This window comes from Cynocephalus volans, chromosome 15, assembly GCF_027409185.1.
Source record: "Cynocephalus volans isolate mCynVol1 chromosome 15, mCynVol1.pri, whole genome shotgun sequence".
Classification (NCBI taxonomy): Eukaryota; Metazoa; Chordata; class Mammalia; order Dermoptera; family Cynocephalidae; genus Cynocephalus; species Cynocephalus volans.
The window spans coordinates 86,266,144-86,287,149 of record NC_084474.1 but is presented as its reverse complement, the minus strand read 5'-3'; the positions used below and the strand labels follow the sequence as shown (position 1 = coordinate 86,287,149).

General features: G+C 50.0%; 1 protein-coding gene across 1 annotated transcript in view; it reads right to left on the bottom strand.

Annotated features, from left to right (window-relative positions):
- Positions 1-295: 295 nt before the first annotated feature.
- Positions 296-21,006, bottom strand: part of CCN4 (cellular communication network factor 4) — a 74,925-nt gene continuing 54,214 nt past the window's right edge. The window contains exons 4-7 of the mRNA XM_063079280.1: positions 12,566-12,845; positions 5,899-6,159; positions 2,362-2,555; positions 296-595 (exon numbers count right to left, since the gene is read on the bottom strand). Coding sequence (XP_062935350.1) covers positions 296-595; positions 2,362-2,555; positions 5,899-6,159; positions 12,566-12,845 — 1,035 coding nt within the window. The remainder of the gene's footprint in view (positions 596-2,361; positions 2,556-5,898; positions 6,160-12,565; positions 12,846-21,006) is intronic.

Sequence of the window (21,006 nt, the reverse complement as noted above, 5' to 3'; positions counted from 1 at the left end):
ACAGGCTGGATCAGGCTTGGGTCTTGTCCAGAACAGCTAGAGACAAGTATTTTCTTTGCAGTGGATGCAGAATGCTGCCGAGGAGGGGACTCATAGTCTGGGCCTGAACAGCACTATCATGGGTCACATTTGGGTGGTTGGAGACAGGAAAGGAGGCCGAAGGTCCACATCAGGGTACTTAGAAGTGACTAGGAAGTGGACAAGAGAAGGCTCAGTGACGGAAAGTTATTGGCCACAGAAGGCTGCTGCTTTGCAGGCACTGGGTCTGGTCCCGGGCTTCTTAATCTGTGCCTGCCTAATTGGCAATTTCTGGCAAATCAGGGTAGGCTTCCAAGTCAGCAAACATGTCGTTGGGATTCTTACAGCCCAGGTTGCAGAAGCAGGCGTTAATCCATAGGACCTGGCGGGAGAAGCTGGGCCCATCAGGACACTGGAAGGGAACATTGATGGTCTTGGACTTGTAGGGGACGCAGCACCTGTTGTCTGTGCAGACCCCACAGTACTTGGGTCGGTAGGTGCGTGTGCTGACGCAGCCTGCGAGAGTGAAGTTCATGGGTACCTCTGGCTGGTACACAGCCAAACACTTCTTCCCTGCCTGCAGGAGAGGAAAGGAGCTTTCAGTTGGGGTGGTCAGGGGATGAGCAGCCACTTGTACCCCTCCAAGCCCCCAATTCCACCTTATCTTCAAATTCACAGCATCTTCAAGCAAGGAAGGACATTAGCAAATACAGTAAGACCCAGCCATATTACACAGGGGAAACTGAGGACCACAGAGGGGATGGCCTTGCTCGTGCTGTATCTCACAGCCTGCAGTTTCCCTTCTCTTTGCATTTATGCCTTGTCAATACCCCGTCATTTATCACAGTTTTACCAACCCCAAAAGCCTCTGTAGCTCCTTCAAGCAACCAAACTCCCTGACTAGCTAGTGGTAGAGCTGGCATTGAGACTCCCTCATCAGGGGACAGGCTTAACCCTGACATCTCCCTCCTCTGCCTCCCATGGCCTCACGCACACACACATACCCTATCCTATAATGTATTCAACTGGATTGACATTATTTAAAGATAGTTCTACCCTCCCATGGGCTATGGGCCACTTGAGACTCAATGCTCTTTCTGTTTCTCTGTGGTATAATTCTGTGCCAGATACACAGTAGGCACTTAACTAAGCTCATTGGTTCTCAGGGTCTCCTACATACCAGCACCATGCCAGAGCCGGGGGTAGAGCAGATCCAGCTGTGTGGGGCATGGGCAACTCTCTTAGGGCACATAATTATGGAGACAAAACTGGGAATCAGGCGTCTACAGCGAGACACTTGCGTCAGCTTCATGGTGGACACGCCGTCCCCAGCACAGGCCTCTGTCCCCGCTCCTCCTGCTCGTGGCACTTCTCCATTCATGCTTTCAGTTAAGAGATGTCTACTGAGTGCCTGCTGTGTAGCAAGCACCGAGAGTACAAAGGCTAGCACGAAAAGGGGAAATGATCAGAGGAAAAAAGAGGGAGAGAAGAGAAGGGGGCGGAGGATCCAGCTGACTGATGTAGACACTGGAGAAGCTGTCCAGGGCACCAGGAGCAATGTCAGATGTCTGACGAGGATCATGGGCAGCCATCGGTCCTGTCCACTGGGCAACCCTCTCCTCAGCATCCCCAAGAGACCGTTCATGTTTGAAAAATGCAATCAGTGCTGAGTTTTGTTTTCTTCTAATGGGACACCAGGCAGTGCTAAGGCATGAGCAGGATGCCTTGAGTTAGGCAAACGTGATCCATTGCTAAGTCTGAAGTCCAGGGCTTAGTCTCCTGAGGCTCAATACATCCTTGATGCTTTATTTTAATTATCTTAGACCATCAAATCTGGAAGGGGTCTCAGAGATCAACTCCAATGTTTTAACGATGAGGGGACTGGGGCTCAGAGGTGGGAGGAGATTGGCCACAGTCATTTGCTATGAGCAGCAAACAGGCACTTGAGTCCAGGTGTCCTGAGACCTATTCAATGCTCCTCATGTCACCCACAGTAATTGTCATATGTGCTAGAGCAGGTGGGTATGGGTTGGCCCAGGATTGGAGGGAGGATGGAAGTTGGTGAGGGTTCCCCAGAACCATTACAGAAGAGCACTTCTTAGGCTCCCTGAGTTTTCTCTAGACTGACTTTGATTATGCTAGTAATATGACAACCACAAAAGCTTCCACTGAGTGAAATTCACAGTGTACCAGCCTGATGACATGGAATCCCAAATAACCTACCAGGTGGGCTTAATCATTACCATTTTACAATGGCCCCCACGAAGAAGTTCAGGAGCCAGGCTCAAAGCCTTCTTTGTCTGCTTGTTAAGTCCAAGATACCCGCCCCTGCCCTGGACCCACCTTGATGTGCGGACGGATGTCCACACCACACGGCCGCAGGTTGCAGAGACGACTCTCCTGTTCAGGCCAGCACCGGGCATTGATGTTGGAGACCCGAGTAGAGATGCCCAGGCCACAGCTGGTGGAACAGGGGCTCCAGGGACTCGTGTAGGTTAAGCAGTTCCTGTGCCATGGCTCCACCTTGCCCTCAGCCACTATGGTAGGGACCAGATTCCCCATGAGTCTCCAGCCTCCACCAGCCCCCAAACCTCACACTCACCACAGTAAAGTCTGGGGTCCCCAAAACTCAGAGAGAGAGAGAGTTTGGTTGTCCCTCCTTCCACACGGGCAAGTTGGCTTTAAGCAGCATGGGTACACAGGGAGAGGAGGCATGTTCTAAGGTCCTTATATTTTTCTGATCAAGAGAGGCAGCCTGGAAGCATGGAAGGACAGCTATCTTTAGAGACAGTTGGACTCAAGTTAAAATCCTATAAGTTCACGCCTACGAGCAGTGTGATCATAGATAACTCACTCTGGGCCTCCCTCAGCCTCCTCCCTAGAATAATATCTGCCTGGTGGGGCTGGTGGGACAATAAAAGCATTTATATTTTGATGAAGTGTATATCAAGCATCCTGCTACGTGCTGGGAATAAGAGGTTAAAAAGACAATGTTCCTGCTTCTGTAGAGACTAAGTTTATTTGGGGGAAGTTCAAAGTCGTATACCTCCATCCTAGCACCTAATGTTTCATCTCAGTAATGTGATGGCATGGTGGTTAAGGGGACATACAGGCTTCACAGGCAAATTGCCTGGGTTCTACTAGCAGCACTGCTCTGCTACTTACTGGCTGTGTCACTTCCAGCTGGCTAGCTCACACCTTCATGCCTCAGGCTGTCCCCCTGCCAATGGGGTAGACAACTGCATCTCCCTCCAGGATGTGTTCAGAAAAAGTGACTTCACACGTGTGAAAGCGTTCAAGCCGTTCTGAAGCATGTGGTTACCTGACTGCTGGCTAACTCGGCTCCCGACTCAACCAACGTTGATCTATGTCTCCCCAGCATCTAGAACACGGTGGGTGCTCACTCTCTCTCTGAGACATGGAAATGGCAGCAAGCTAGAGACAGAGGCAGGTAAGAAGCCAGTAAGACAGAGAGCTGCCCACAGAAAGATGGAACAAGACACACAAGAGCAAGTCCCCAAAAGGAGGCTGGTCCCCTGAGGACACACAGGTGCACAGGAAGCCAGAGCCAAAGGAATGGGCAGAGAGAAAAGGGATGGAAAGACAGATGGAAGGGCAGAGAATAGAGGGAGAGAGAGAAGGGGAGGGAGTGAGAGAGAGAACGAGGCAGGGGGGGAGAAAAGTAATAAATGTGTGGGCGGAGGGGAAGAGAGGAAAAAGAGAGAAACAGGAAAGAAGAGGAACCTCGCTGCCTGCCGTCTCAGGGACAAGCGGGTGAGAGATTGAAAGGACTGAGAGACAGAGGAAGGACGGGGAGGGGCAGGGCTGGGAGGAGCTGGGCTGGGAGCAACTTGGGAGGTGGTGGGAGTGGGGCCGGATTTGCCTAGGAGGATAAAAGGGCTTTGCTTTCTGGGTCATCTCAGCTCTGCAGGGGCTCTGCTTGTGCGAGGTCAGAACTGGGTCACTGGGCCACACACAATGGCCCCCCCGAGCCCACCCATGACCCTCTTGTGGCCCTGCTGAGGGGTGCTGTGGTGGAACAGCTGTCCTGCGGCCCTGGGCCTGCTAGGGAACAAGCTTTCCCTGCCACCTCCTGTCATCTATATAGACCGCTTCTCCACGGCGGCAGTTGTGTCCCGCAGGACACTTTGGCAATGTCTGGAGTATGCTTGGTGGCCAAAGGCTCAGGGGAGGGGGAGGGATGCTACTGGCATCTAGTGGGTAGAGGCCAGGAATGCCACTAAACATCCTCCAATGCATGTGACAGCCCCCACCGCAAAGAACCATCTGTTCCGAAGTGCAGACAGTGCCGAGGGTGAGAAGCCCTGCTTTGCACCATCCCTGAGCAATCTCATGCACTTACAATTCTAGAAATTGATGAATACTCTCGGAACTCCCAAACTCTACTGCCATTTCTGCACTACTTCGTGTCCACTCGCCTGGTAGATGCTTTCCTCTAGAAACATCCTCAACCACCATCTTCCATGGTATCAGACACTTAGTTTTCCTCTTACATCCCTCTCCTCCCCTCTGTCTCTCCCTTGCCTCCTCTTCTTTTGTCAGTCCTTCAAAGGTCGGCCTCCTCAGACCTCCGCCCCAGGCCCTCTGTGTCTCACCCTGCATGTTATCCCTAGGCAGCCCCACCCACCTCCATCAGCAGCTCCAGGCAGATGCCTTCCAGAGCTCACTCTCTGCCCCTCTCCCTCTTCCAAGCTGCCCCACCGGATGCTGTGCCTTAAGATCCCATGGGCAAGACACCCTGCCTCAAACTCAACCTGTCTTAAACAAAGCAGATCCCCTTTGCCCCAAAGTGCTCCATCTCTTGTATTTTATGCTAGGCCAGGACGAGCCCTGGAAGTCATTCTCTACTCCTCTCTTTCCTTTACCCTGTGCACTGGATTGGCAACAAGACCTCAGTCTTTCTCAAGCAATATCTCCTGCATCTTCCCCCTCCTCACCACCTCTACTCCCACTGCCCTTGTTAAGATCCTTATTAGCCCATCTGTCCATCCATCCATCTAGCCATCCATCCACCATTCATCTATCCATCTGCCTATCCATCCATCCATTCATCCATCCATCCATCCATCTGCCCATCTATCCGCCCATCCATCCATCCATCCATCCATCCACCTACCCATTTATTCATATATCCATTCATCTTTCATCTATCCACCATCCATCCATCCATTCATACATACATACATACATCTATCCATTCATCCTTTCATCCATCTATCTGTATATCCATCCATCAACACATCCATTTATCCATCCATCCATCCATCTACCAATATCACAAACATTAGTTGGCTAGCTGCTAAGTTTCTGGCACTAGGCTAGGTTTCAGTAGGCAGGGGTGAAACAAACAGTCCTGTTCCTGCCCTCCCTTTCCAGGGCTTCCTCTTTTCTGGCTCACCTGGCTGAAGCCTCACCTGTCCACCCATGCTCCATAGCAAGGGTGAAGCTTCATGTCAGCAAGAAGCCTCTATTAGACTCATCTCCCACCCCTTGTCCTTGCACCTGCCGCTCATGCCTCCCCTCCCCAGGTACCCACACACACCCACCCTCCCTTCAACTCCACCCACCACCTAGACTCTTTCTTGGATAATAATGAATTGCATGTGCATGGCTTTGTTCTTTACAACACACTTCCTCATTCTATGCTTGGAGGATCCCATAAGACAGGCAGGACAGACGGTATTATTTCCATTTTATGGATGGGGAAATGGGGTCGCAGAGGAGATGTGACTTTCCCAAGGGAATACAGTTAGTAAGTGGTGGACTGGGGGATGGGACTCAGGGGCTTGTCATTCACAGGTGGTCAGAGCTCCAGAAGGGTCCACATCCCGCCCCTGGCCCCCCTGGCCCCACACCCACCTAAGGCTCCTGTATCACGTGGTATGTTCTTGCGTGGCCTCCTGGCATCGTCATCACACACCCACTGGTTGCAGCAGCGGCCAGGCACAGTCACCCGGCGGGGGTGGCGGCACCAGAGGCGTGGGGGGCGTGCGCGGAGGCACAGTGGTGTGCAGCCCACCGCGCCATCAAGACATGTGCAGTTGTACTTGCAGTTGGGCTGAAAGGACTGGCCATTGTTGTAGCGCACCCCGTCTAGGACGCAGCCCACGCCAACCATCTCTGCAAACACAGGCAGTGGCCAGTCAGGCCCAGTGGGCACAGAGCCCCCTGGCCCACTAGGGCTGCTGGTATGGTGGCCCCTCACTGCTGGGCCACACCCAACCCTCAGGGAATGGCTCCCAACATTCAAGAGGGGCAGGAGAACCACGGGCAAAGGCAGGAAGGTGTGAAGGGGCTTGGCAGCACAGGGGATGGGGAGTTGGTGGGACTTCAGCACAGCTTCAGCCGGCACCCCAGAGCCAGTCTCCATGGGCTGGGCACCGGGGTGAAAGGGTGCAGCATCTGCAGGGCAGAGACCTAGGCCGCTTGTTCCTGTAGTATCCCCAGCACCTGGCACAAAGCCTGGTATGACAGATATCTGCTGCTAAGGCTCAGGGTTCTGAGGGAGGCAGACATATGAAACAGATCTGAAGACTTTGACGCTTGTGTTCCATTCATTCAGTACATATTTATGGGGTGTTCTAGGTGCTGGGGAGTCAACAGTGAAGAAAACAGATGAAAGCCATGCCCTCAAAGAGCTTACACAGTAGTGGGGGTGGCAGAGGAAAGGCAATCAAATGTCGATGGTGACAAGTGTCCAGTAGAGAAGTGGAGCTGGGAGTTGGGGGGCAGTGGCAAATATAAATAAGGGGGTCAGGGAAGGCCTCACTGAGGTGCTGCTGCTTCGGCAAAGACTGGAAGGAGGTGAGGACATGAGCCTGCCCAGGTCCTGGAGGAGCAGCCTTCCAGGTAGGGAGGGGGCCACCCACAGGGGTAAAGGCGGGAGGTGGGAGCAGGCTGGGGCTGTGGGTAGGGGAAGGGAGGGGAGGAGACGAGGCCAGAGGATTCCTTGTAGGCTCAGGGGAAGATGTAAGGCTGTTAGAGCCTAGACCTGGGCCTGGAACACAGCAGGTGCTCAATAAGTAACTGCTGAATGAATGGTATGAATTATGCTTCACAAGAACACTCATGGTGCCCAGTTGAAAGTAGACCGAAGAGGGGCAAGGACAGTGTCAGGAGGTCAACCCAGTAACGCAGGTGAGAGGGGGGACCAACAGCCGCAAGAAAAGGGCTCAGAAAAGGGCTCGGCTCCTGGATGTTGTTAGCAGGAGAGCTGCTGGGACAGGCCGATGGAGGGAGTGTCGGGGAGAGAGGAGAGAACCAGGAATGACTCTGGTCCTGTGGCCTGAGCCCTGCAAGGAGAGGAAGGCTCTGTCTTCCTCAGAGGAGCAGGGTTTGGAGAAGGTGGACTCCAGTGCTCGTCATCAGATGTGAGACGCCTGGTTGGCATCCCAGTGGCCACACAGAGTTGGTTCTGCCAGTCTGGAGTTCCAGGGGGAGATTTGGGGCTGTTGGGCCAGATGTCACCCTTGATACCACATCCTGCCTTGAGGATAGCTTCTGGAAATGCAGGCAGAGAGCCCCCAGGCAGCAAGAGTTCCCACCCTAGGTGGGGACAGTTTGGAATCTGCAGTCTGCCAATAGTTCTATTCTGCCCCCTGGATTTGCCTAGAGGTGGTTACTAGTAATAATAATCCCAATATCTAGCTGGAGTGAAGGTTTTCTAAGTACTGTCTGTTGTTGGCCCTTGTCATTGCTCTGTGTCATGCTTATTAAATTCTTTATTTTATCCTATGAGGAAACACTATCACATTATCACCTGTACTTTCACTTATAGCAAAACTGAGTCTCAATAAGGTGAAACCACGTGTCCAAGGTGACTGCAGCAGGAAGCAGAACCTCAGCGTGTGTAAATCTTGCTGTGGCTACTGTTTGTCCTGGGTGTAGTGACCGTGCGACAGATGCAGATAGGAAAGGCGCTAACATTTACTGGCCATCTGATCTTATGCCAGGCACCAGCTGACATGTTATCTCATTCACGTTTCCCAATGACTTCATGTACACTGTTTGATTATCTTCATCTGGCAGACAGGAAAGCTCAGAGAGGTTAAGTGATGTATTTGCGCAAGGTCATGAAAGTGGTGAGTGATAGAGCTGGGATTCAAACCAAAGGACCTGACTCCACAGCTCATTTCCTTCCACCAGACACCAGTAACAGAGGGGAAATAGGAAGGAAGAAAAGCAGAGGAAGGAGTGAGTGATTCACTCATCTGTGCATTCTGAGTCACCCCTGACTGTGCCCTCTCTGTGTGGAGACTTTGGAGGGAGAAGTCAGTGCATGGTGCCTAGGAGTCCTTTGAATGGTGGCTCTCAGCAGCTGCACAATGGAACTACCTAGGGACCTTTTAAAAATTCCGATGCTTATGTCATGCCTCAGAATATGGAAGTGGACCTGGGTCTCAGTATATTTCTTCTTTTGGCCTCAGTATTTTTTAAAGCTCCCTTGGCAAATCCAGTTGGCAGGCAAGGTTGAGAGCCACTGAGCTTAGGAAGTGCTACAGTCTCCTTGGAGCTTTGGATAGGGAAACAGGGTGCTGGAGCGGCTGGTCTGACCAGCCTGCCAACCATGGGCCGGCAGGAGAGCAGGGGCTGTGTGACTGCTATTGGCGGTCCCATCAGTGGACTCGAGGGTCCACTCCTCATGCACTTTCTTTTTAATGAATCAAAGTACTAGTTCCTGGCAAGATGGTGAAGCTAGCCAAGTTTCCTTCACCACCTCCTACAAATCTCAGAACTATAAATGCAGGCATGGCTTGGTTGGCTTTCCTGTTACTGAAGGACTTGCAGGAATTCAAGTCACCTCACTCTGCCATCGAGACCTCCACTCCCCTCACCCACATCCCCAGGGGACTGAGCCTGAGCAGGGACAGTGGGCCCACACCTTGCTTTAACCCCATTTTTGTGTTGTCACTCACCTCTGTTCACTATGTAAATAATCAACGGGTGGATGAATGGATGGATGTGAAGTGGGGTGAGCCCTAATCTTTATGGGGCTCTTGCCATGTACCAGGCACTTGGTATCCCCACGCCCAGAGAGGCAGGCATTCTTTGTCACATTTTTCTTGGTGAAGAAACAGATTAAAATATGAAGTAGCTTGCCTAAACAGAGTACTAGTTAGTGGTATCTTTGGGATTCAAACTCAGGTTGTCTAGTTCCAGAGACCACACCTGAGTTTACTACTCCCTTACTCTTCAGATGTGGGGTCTTGGCCTGGAACTAGACCTTCCCCCTCCTCTGAGGATGACCACGGATAAAGCTGAGATGACTTCTGCAAAGGAGAGTTAAGACAAAGCAAACAAAGCCCACACCAAGGGCTGCCAGTCATACTTTTTTTGTTTCTTTGTTTTTTGCATTTCCTTATTTATTCCTCAACAGCCATGTGGGGTTTGTTTTATGAAGCTCTTTAAGTGATGTGCCCATGGTCACGTAGCAAGCAAGAGGCAGAGCCAGGATTTGAAACCCAACTCTTTCTGCCTGTAAATATCATGATCCTTTCACCAAACCACACTGCCCTGAGGCCTGATCTGGCTGCATTAAATGAAGAGTAGCGTTTGTGCAACCAAAATAGCCAACAGTCTGATCCTTAGGTCACTCTCTGCCCACAGACGTATTTAGTTTGGCCCACAGAGCATTTTGAAAAAGATTTTTGAATGTATTGCCAACATTTACAAATCATACACAAATCTGGACTTCTGGGTTCTCTCGAAAGCTGAGCAGACTGGACAAGACCAAGCCTACTTTTCTGCCTGGCCACGGTGCTGGCCGCAGGAGGGTAACCTCTGAGAGCCGAAGCTTGATCCGCCGGTTTGCCATGGTCCCCACCATCCTGTTGGAGTTACATGTGCCACGGCTGTGATTGCTCATTTTTAACACCTGCCTTGTCTTGGCCTAATTACACGTAAATCTCCAAGGACAGATTTAACCTGTCATGGAGACCATCCATAGGCTGAGCTGACCATTTGCTGAAAGATGGTCTATCAGAGAGACCCTTCTTTTTTCTTTCCCTTCTGACCAAGAGGTGCCTTTCTCTCTAAACCTTCAGACCCAGACCTCTTTTCTTTCTTGAATAAGGGTCTCGTAAAGGCAGAAATGAGACTCACCTTGTTTGCAAAGCCAAATTGTGCACATGTATGCATGTGATGTGTGTGTGTGTGTGTGTGTGTGTGTGTGTGTGTGTGTGTGTGTGTGTGTGTATGGTGAGGTGAGTGTGGACAAAGAGTTTCGTCTGGAGAAAAGAGTTCAGCGTTCAAATGCATTTAAAAAGAAAAAGCTTCTTATGAAGCTTATGAGAGCTCCCCTTTGGAATTTGACATTGGACATAAAAGTTTAAAACCTTTGAGACTTTCTGTAACACCTGTTCTTTTTTATTTATTCCAATGTTTGCAAACCTGTATGACCAGGGAACCCTTGGTAAGTATAAGGCCTATTAAAATCGCCTTTGGACCACAGTTTTTTGTTTTGTTTTGTTTTCTTTTCTTTTCCAAATAAAAGGAAAGGAAATACACAGGCTCATGGTGGTGGGAAGCTAAGAGTCTGTAGTGGGTGAAAGCAAGACCTAAGATGCAAAGATATAGGAGATGAGAAGGTAGGAAAGGTGGTTTTCCAGGCCCCTGGTGGGGAAGGCAGTCAGGAGAGGCAGTTTCTGGGCCTACATAACCTCTGGATCTAGGAAAGAATGTGGGTAAATGTGTGGTACTTATCACACGATAAGATCTCAATACAGCTTTAGAGATTAGTATAATTTCAGTGAACTGAATTATCTTTTTAATGACCTTAAAGAACAGTTTTAAAAGTAGAAAGACATTATGAGACAGTTTCATATCACTGTAGGTGGTACTAGCACAGTAAGGCCAGTCCAGCCTTCCCTACATGAGTTCTGGGAAGAAGGTAGATAACCACGTATATGAGCAATCAGTTTGCAGCTTCAGCATGCATGAGAATCCCTAGGGATCTTGTTGAAGGTATAGATTCCCATCCCAATTTCTGGGGTGGAGCTCAGGAATAACATTTTTGCCTAGTGCATCAGATGATTCTGTGTGGGTGGTGCTGCAAGTTCTCTTTGAACACACTGTTGTGTGGGGCTAATAATGAGTGTCAGTAAAAGGAGAAAAACTGGAGGGAAGCGGGGGAAAGCTGGGGTTCTTACTTGCAAAGCCAAAGACACATGACTTGGTATGAAAGTTGAAGCATGAACTGATGATAAAAGAGAAGAAAGTGCCATAAATTAACAATGAGACTCAGATAGGATTGTCTGACTCGGAATTGTGTACATAACCCCCCTCAACAACCCCCCTCAGGAAACAGAATGGCTTAGCAGAGGATGAGAGATTATGCTGTGTGTGCATTTGTAAGGAGTGCATGTGGAGTCATGGTTATGGGGAAGGCTTGATTCAGCACTAAGAGAAGAAGGGGTTTCTTGGGTTTCTGAGACTTTGTGAAACTTTTCAGAAGATAGGCTGCCATGTCATAATACCTAGCTACCTCTTTTCCTCATGCTGGTCATGTATTTTGGGTAGTGCATGGATGATTCAAGCTAAGAGGATACTAGTCTAGATAGAGGCAGGAAGTCAGAAAGTCCCAGAAAGGATATCTGTGAAAACAAAAAAGGATAGGATACCCATGATGGGTTACCTGAAGAGCAAACAAACAATGAACAACAACCTTCCCTCCAAACATGAAAATATTATAAATACCAAGAGAAAAAAAAATCAAAGGCAATTAGAAACTCCAGGAAAAACAAAAGGCATCATAAAAAAGGAAATTTAAACAAGTACACTATCTCAGGCTTCAGTGAACAATGCTTAAAACATGTTCATAATCTTGTAAATACTAATGTTTGTAGAACCAAGAATTATGACAATGATATTTGGAAGATAGGGAGGTGTTGGGTGGTAATAAGGAGCTGAGTTATCACCTATCATATAGGAATATTAATAGATAATCCAAACTTGATATATCAAGCCAATTAAGATAGAGCAGGAGACATGCATTATTTAGTGGTAACTGTCAGAAGAGAGGGCTAAAAAGTTAAAAGTGACAGTAGTAACTGGAGAAACAGGTGGTAGATAGAAAGGGATGGTTGCAGGATGCTGATTTTTATTCTTTCAAGGCTACTGGATTTTTTAAAAAATTATTATTTTAATTTACAATATTGCTAAAATATCTTGATCTCTTCAGTGTCTGGGAGGCTGTGGACATCTGTCAAAAGGTCCTACCACTAAGAGAACAAAACCAGGCTTAGGTTTTTCCTGGTGGCTCCCTCTTCCCTGGACAGCCATGAGTGTGCCTTAAGGACAGAGAAAAGAGCAAGAAGCAAGATTCTGGAGGCAAAAGGAATGCAGCCATCCCACTCTCCTCAGGAAGAGCCCAGCCTCTGGCCTCTAACCATGGACTGGGGTGGAGGGAACCTCCTGCAGAACAGATGCCTGGCCAGGTGAAGGGCTGCAGGTTTGCTGAGGGACAGAGGCCATGGGCCAGACCTGGGGCACTGGGGGCTGGTCGGAAGGTACAGAGGGTCTCACTTACGTGCACACACTCCTATTGCGTACCTCGGGCGGTCCCCACTGTAGTCGCAGTAGAGGCCTCTGTGAGGGTCACAGGTGGCGGCCTCTGTGCAGTTGTCCCCGAGTTGCTGGGCACACATCTTACAGCATTCACAGCCATCTGTGATGAGGCTGACCCCCAGTGGGCAACGGGGTGGGTACGGTGGGCACTCACATGGCCACTTGCAGAATTGGGGGCGTGAGGACGTGTCCTCCAGTGGTGCTGGGGTGAAGACCATGGTCGTGGGGGCTGGAGAGAGGGCCTGCAGGGGAAGGGCAGAGGTGAAGGGGGCTGCTGAGGCAGGTGTTTCAAAACCCAAAGGGCACTGCAGTTGCTTCCCATCTTCATGGTGTTCAAAAGGTTTTCATAAACTTATTTTTTTCTACCATGCTTTTGATAGCCAAACATCTCCTTCCTTCTCAATGAAACAAATAGAACAGAGAAGCCCCAAGTTCAGAAAAGCTGAACAAAGTGCCCGAATCCCACACTGGTGAGTGGTGGGGTCTGGGTTCTATCTCAGCCCCGTGCTTTTGTCCTTCCTCACTCGATCATCCCCCAGCCCCAGAGGCAGGTGGGTGAGTCTCATCTCGCAGAAGCAGGAGCTGAGGCTTTGAGGAGTTCCTGGCCTGCTGCTGAGTCACGTGGCTGTGGCGGCTCCTACCCCGGCTCTTTTGCTACATCCTGCAGCTCCACCCTCTTTACTCCAATGGTCCTGAAGACCTCCTGGAGTTAGATTACTCCTATTTAGTGCTCCCACTCCTGGGCCATGGAGCATCCTGTGCAGGGCTTCTCAGGCCAGGGCTGCTTGGTGGGGGACCAGCCGGGGGTGGGTAAAAGGCCGCTGGCTGGTTGGGCTCCAGGCTGCTCTCTCCATCTGGTGCTAGAGGAGCTCTGCTCTAAGGGAATTATAGATCCACACTCCACTCTGAACACAGGCTCCTATCCTGAGATATTCAGACAGATTCTTCCCCGCTTTTACCCAGGCTTGACTTCAGGGTTCAGTCATGTCCAGCCCCTCCCACCTCAAGGCCTCTGCGATGCAGTCCCCTGTGGCTGAGATGCCTTTCCCTCCTCCTGGAGGACTATCCTGACCCGCTGCCCTTCTGTGAGCACCCAGTTTTCCTTAAGATGCTCTGCACACTAGGTAATTGTGCCTGTGTTTGGAGGTTAGTGACTGTGAACTTCATGGGGATGAGAGCAGGGTGTGGCAGACCCTCCCTGTTGCCCAGGCCCCCTGCACAGTGCCTGGCACAAGTGCCAATCCTAGTTAGGGACAGGCAGGGTGGCTTCTCTGTTAGGGCAGAGACAGACACCCAGGATAGCCAAGAAAATCAAGCCTATGGCCCCTTCCAGGGAGGAAGGCCTTCTGGCAGGGAACGAAGAGCTATCCCAGGTTGGCAGCCCTGGTTGGCATTCACCTGGGAAGCATTAGTTTGCTTACAACAGGATATGACAACACCCCCAAATTTCCAAAGCAGTACAAACAACGTCCTCCACATACACACACAGCCAGACCCACCCCTCTTTCTGACCCCGTGGAGAGAGACTTTTCCCTGCTGCCCATGACACTAGAAACACCAGAGCTTCATGAGCACCCACGGACCATTTAAAGATGCTCTCTCCTCCAGGAAGCCTTCCCTGCCTTTGCCACATGGTGTTAGAGGTTCTGCCTCCCCCACTACAATGTGCACTTGTAAAGGGCAGGGTCTGGGTTTTACTTCTCTCTGTGTGTCTGAAACACAACACATGGCACACAGCCAGACTTCATAAGTGGATTGGTGGAATAGATGGACGGGCTGGGGATTGGTGGCCAAAAAGGGCTTTGGTGTCACTTTATATTCAGGACATAATGTCCTGGAACCTCTCCTCTCATCATTAAGTTTAGGTGTCAGGAAAAGATCATGGGACCTGAAATAGTCAGACATAGGTTCTTCCCATGTGGCCTTGGGCAAGCTTCCTAATCTTTCTGAGCCTCAGCATTCCCATCTGTGATATGGGCACAAGAATACCCACCTCTGGTGCTGTTGAGAGGGTGAAGGGGCGCTGTATATGTGGAAGCACTGGATAGAGCCTGGAACATGGCAGACACTCAAAAGCATGACTCCTCCTTGTGCTAGTGTGGTTGTGCATCTCGCCCTTCCCCACAGTGCCTAGCACAGAGCTGGGGATCTGCACACTCTGAGCTGAGTTGGAATGGGCTGTAACCTGGTGGCTACCCCACTCTACTATCTATCCTCCTGTCTCTGTTCTAAGTTGAAAATCCCCAGAAGGAAATTTCCTTTCCAAGTACCTGCTTGGGGGACCCAGTGCATGCCACTGGTTAGGGAAAACCACAGAGAAGGCATCCCTTGGACGGGGAAGCTGCTATGAGATCCCTGGGGCAGTGGTGGGATGGGCTCTGGGCATCCGCTAAGCCGAGCCTTTGCTGTGGGCACCATCTAGTGGTGGGAAAACTCCTAGATGCAGTCTGGGGAGAAGGTCCTTAACAGTAGCTGTGCAGTGGGAAAAACCTCAGACCCCAGGGCCTGAGAACTCCTGGGTTTGGTGTGTGACCCTCTGAGTCCTGGCTGCCTTGTTCAGTATGGACACCAAGGGCATGGGACTACAGGTCACTAGTATGTCCAGACTGCTGATAATCAACCCATCCCCTCCTTGCCCGTGTGCACACAGGAGGACAGATGGTTGGCACATGGTTTCTATCCTGGAAGGTTGACAGGTTAGCTGGGGACATATACATTGACTCTTTCCCCCACTCTATCAACAAATGCTCATTGAACACCTACTATGTGCCAGACTTTGTGCTAGGCTGGAAGGAAGCAGAGGTGCCTGGGATGAGCTATTCCCTCACTAGCTCGCCCCCTAATGAGGCCAGCAAATGCTGTAACAATGGCGTCCACTCACTCATTCATTCTCTTTCATTCATTCTTTCAGCACATCTCTTATCGGCTCTTATTTTGTGCCAGGCACTGGGCCAGGCGCTGGGGAAACAGCAGAGAAACAAAACGGACCTGCCTGTGGGTGCACAGAGGAAGGAGCGAGCTGTGTGCCAGGGCTTCACAAGGGAGGGGACCTGGTAGTGGATCCTGAAGGAGGAGTAGGAAAGAAGCAGTGAGCCAGGAGGGGAGAGAACCCAAAGTGCCAGGGGCAGCAGGTGCGAAGGCGCTGAGCTGGGAGCGTGTACGAGCGCCCAGGGTATGGGGAGGGGCTTGGCTTGACCCAGGGGAGGGCGCAGGGCAGAGTGGGTGACAGGGGGTTCCTCAGGCAGCATAGATTGAGGAAGGCCTCGAATGCATGGTTTTGGGCTGGGGTCTGCTGAAACGATTTGTTGAAGGATTTTAACAGGAAAAACAGTGACAGATTTGTGTTTTAGAAACACTGCACTATGTCAAATCTAGCCGTGGTCACTTCTTATGTAACTCCAGAAGTTCACTTCTGAGCCTCAGTTTTCTCCTCTGTAAAATGGACTTCCTCCCACGGCTCACCTCCCACGTGACTGGCAGTGAGATCAGGGCTACTGCTCTTCCTGCTCAGTGGTCCATTGCAAACTAGTACTCTGACGACCACCTGAGCCAGTCTTGGCTAGGCCCAGATCACTCTGGCTGATCCTATTCTGTCTTCCCCATGGTGGCTGGCATCATTACTCCCATCTGACAGATCAGTAAAGTGACTTGCCCACGGCCAGCACCTAGATAGTGACAGAACTTGGATTTGAACCCAGATCTGCTTGGGTTAATGTTTTTCCCACTATTGTGCATGAAGGAAAATTTTCTAATGGAAGAAACTGGCTGAGAGGTAGTGAGAGCACCGTCAGTGGAGGAGATCGAGAAGCAGCTGGACAATCGCAGGGCGGGTGGTTGTGAGGGGCTTCAGGCCTCCCGAGGCCTGGCACATAGTAGGTGTCAATAGCACCTGTCAATTGAATGAGTTAATGTACGTTTCCTTGACTGAACTGTTGACCCGTCAAGGCAGAAATCACTGCCATCTGCCTGTTCACTTGTGCACAAACACAAAGGTCCCTATAATCACCTATAAAATATAGCTAATGTTTATCGATTATATATGGAGGGCTTTGTATACACTGTCTCATGTAAGCCCCCCGCAAATCACAAGGCAGGCCTGCTCATTATCCCCAGAGGGCTGATGAATGGAGGCTCAGAGAGGTTAAGTGACTTGTAGAAGGCCACACAGGTAGTCAGGGATGGAACCCAGGTCTGCTCTACCCAAAGCTCTTGAGCCCCGAACTCTTCAGCCTCCTGTGATCACTCCACAGGGAGGACTGTGTTCCTATAGACTTTGGTGGACAACAAGAGTTTGACTTTTTTGACCATTGTCTTTAAGATAAAAACCATAAACCCATTCCTGTTTAAGCAATAGGTATTTAGGCAAAACCCATAAAGCACAAAGATTAAGCACGAGTGGCCTGGGAGTGAGGTAATTGGCGAAATACAAAGATTTGGAGCAACCTCTTTGTGGCCACACCATAGAAACAGTACATTCGTTTTGGGGGCTGGGGCTCTTCCTTGAACCCCAGGATACTTGCCTGGGCCCTAGGGATTCCTGTAAGTTCTAACCAGGCTCTCATTTTTCCTTGGGGATTAGAGCCAGTCCCTGATTTTCTCAGCCACAGGCAGGAGCCTGTCTCCTGCTCTGTCCCCTTCCCCAGACATCTCTGACTGCTGTGCTTTTATCCACCATGAGCTACCCAGGCTGGAGCAACTATGCCTATTCTGCAGATGGAGAAACTGATCTTTGCAAACACACTGCCAAGTGGGGCATACATCATTCTTTCTAACAGCAGAAAGTAAGAAGAAAAAAGGGCGGGAGGGGGAATCACAAAGCAAGCGGAACAGCAGAACATTGTCTAGGAAAGGCCAGAGAAAGGAATAAACAGCCATGGCACTTCCAAACTGTTCACATAAAAGTCTTTTATGATGTGCTTCTGGAATTAGACTCTCTGCAGACACCCCATGTTTATAGGGAAAACAAGAAGGTGGTGCGACTCCAAGATGTGTCCCCAGGCATGATGCCCAGGGTTCGCTCAGTCACAGCCTGGTTCTGCCTGGTTCCTCCTTCTGCAGCCTCTGAGCTCACAGGCCGCGCGACCCACTCAGACTCCTCCTCGCCGTGCCCTTCCTTCCTTGTGACCCCTCCTAACTACCAGCTCAGCGAATCTCAGACAGAATCACCTCCACTGTGGGTCCCAAACTTTACTGCATGTTAGGGCCACTCTGGAGTTTCAGTAAACACTGATGCCTGGCCATTGTCCCCAGAGATCTTGACTTAAGCGGCTTGGAGAGGAGCCTGGGCATTGGGATTTTTCCAGGTGGTTCTGAATGCAGCAGAAGTTTGAGAACCACCAGCCTTTAGAACGTGTTAAAATACAGATTCTTGGATCCCACATTGAATATTCAGCCTCAGTTCTCCTCAGCTGGGGCTCAGAATCTGTAATTTGATCTGCAACCCTAAGTAATTCTTACTGGACTGAGATCCACTGCCTTGGAATATTGGGCAGGGGGATGGGAAACGTGCAGTGACTCTACACGGTCTTCCGTCTTTAACACTTGACTTTTGTTTAACCAGCACTTATATGTATTAGCCACACTGACAGCCTAAACCATCTTCCACAGTCACATCCATGCAGACCTGCAGAGCATACATCAGTCCAAGATTCCTCAGGGTGACACACTGCTTTGTAAGCAGGTGTTGTGTAGTTCATTGAAAATGATGTATTCTACATTTAATGTTTTCTCAGAATGACTGAAAAACAGGAGGAAAAAGAAGAGTAGCTCACTGTGGTAAGACCCCTAAGTGTCATATACTCACTCAAACCCCTCTGGACAAAGAGAGTAATCAGCAGGCAGGTTAAAGCGATGAATCGATCCCTTTAGTTATATATTTTTTGACAAACTTAAGCTGATTAAAACTGGGAAGGAAAAAAAAATAAAGCCTCTGTAGGAGAAGCTGCATATGTATTTTTGAGATGATGTTTAAAGGTGAGAAGTAACTATGGTTTTTATAGTGTGCTTCAGCTCTCTGAACATGAACCTGGGAACATGTAAGTCTATAATTTGACCTTTGCACATCAGTTTTACTTTATTTTTACAAAAATGCTTGGTGATTCCATGGGGACAGAAAATAGGATGATGGCTGTGGTGGTATGGACCACCCAGGGGACCCACAACGTCCCATTTGATGAAGGAGATGGACCTCCCTCTGTTCTAAGTGTGTGTGCGGTTCATTGGTGAACATGGCACAGGATGGGTGGAAAGGGCCTGGCATCTGCAGCCAGGAGACCCTATCTGACAGCACCTCCACTGCGTCCCCAGCCGGCCATTCCCAGCTCAGGGACCTGGGGCTGTGCTCACCCTCTCTGAGCTTGTTTTCCCACTTGTAAAATGGTGGTGATAAAAACATACTCCAGCAGCCCTAATGAGCAGTTACCAGTATTATTCCCATTTCACAGATGTGGAAACTGAGGCTTAGAGAGCTTAAGTAACTTGCTCAAGTTTTGCCAGCTGAGTAGTGGCGTATACCCCAGAGTGTCCCTCCAGAGCCCTTACTTGCAACCTCATGCTGCATTCCTCCCTCATTCATTCATTCCTCCAGCTGCCTATCACACATATGCAGCAAACATCTCCTCTGCCCCTGGTGCTCAGATGTCTTCATCTGCAGGGAGGATTGTAATGGAGTAGAGCCCAAGTTGCCAAAGGCCCCCAGAAGAGGAGAGAGGAGCCTCTTGTGGTGCTTTCCGGTGACGAGTTTCTCTTTCCTGTCTCCTGTGCCCAGCGGTGTGCGTGGCACCCCCTGGCAAGCTCTCAACGAACCTCACAGGTAGTCAGAGGTCCTGGCTTCTCTGCATTTGGACGGCCGCACTTAGATCCTCCACCAGGGGGCAGGGTTGAGGCAGAAATGGCCTGAGCCAGCCGGGCCAACCCTGGGGGCTTTTAGTAAAAGGTTACCCCTTCTGGAAGTAGTTTCTATTCACTGCTTTACTGAAAGAAGACGTCCTGGGAAGAGTGGGAGAACACAGGTGGGGTTGTGTGTGTGCAGAGCTCGGAAATCACCTCAACCTACCTGCCCTCTCCTCCACACTGTTCTCACATTTCGGGTGCAACTGACTGGGTCAGCCACAGGTGAGCTGTGAACACCTATTTTCCCGGCACCTCCTAGGAGTGTACCCCCAGGCACCTGTACCCCATCCCTGGTGGGGGCTTTCCTTTGGGTGGTGCCTGGAAGAGTGGTTCTGCTTAGGCCCCTTCTTGGAAAGCTCCTATAGACAAACCCCTGAAGTCATCTGGGCTGAGTGTTGGAAGGACCTGCCCCATGTCCCCAGCACTGCCCGGAGCCTCTCTAGGGAGTGGAGGGGGCTGCAGCTGATTCAGCGTGGCCAGTCTGCATGGCATGGGACAGAGATGGTTTTTTGAGATTTCTTACCAACTGGTTTATAAACATGCAGCCTCGTGAGCTTCTGCGGGGGGACGTTGACTTTCTACAGAGAGCATAGAAGGCACGAGAGGCCAGATTTCTTCCCAAATAATGAGCCCTCGTTTGTTTGTTGGTTCGTTCATTTATTCATTTGTCAAGCGTATGTAAAGTATCTACTAAAGTCCAAGTATAGTGCTAAGTGCTGAGGACCAAGGCTCAGAGAACGCGCAGGAATGTGACAGGTCGGAAACGACAGCCCCCAGCGCATCAGATCTTGCGTGTCCGTAAGGGCCACAAATGGTTTTTACATTTTTACAGAATTGTAAGAAGAGCACACATGAAAAGCAGGGAGAATAATAGAATAACCCCCCATATCTATCAGCAGCCTTAATAATTGCCAGCACTGTCTCGATCTCTTTCTTCTGTTGCCCCTCACATGTGCGTGCCTCTTTGCTCCTGAAAATCTAGCAAATCCTAGACAGCATGTGGTCTACCTGAAATTCTTCAGTGTGTCTCTAAAGTATGAGGAATTTTTTTAAAAAGTAACCTGCGTACAATTATCATGCCAGTAAAACTAGTTACGATTTTGTAATTTTCTCTAGTTAATACCCAGTCCATAGGCAAATTGTGCTGATTGTTTTTTTTTTTTTTTTAATCAGATAGTTTCTTGGACACAAGATAGTCTACATTTTAAATAACTAATTTAATCCTGGTGATAACTCTAAGAGGCAGGCTGATTTTGTCATCATCTTCCCCATAAGTAAACTGAGTCACAGAAAAGTCAGATCATTTGCCCAAGACTGCTAGCAAATAGCAGAGTTGAGACTTGAATCCCAACTCTGGGAATCAAAGCTCTGATTTCTTAAGGTATCACACTGAGGGGCCACACGCCACAGTACCTGGGGTCTCAGCATAGTCCGGTGAGCACTGTGAGAACAAGCCGAGAGGGGAAGGCAGGGCATAGGGTCAGGGAGTGCTTCCTGGAGGAGGGGGCATTT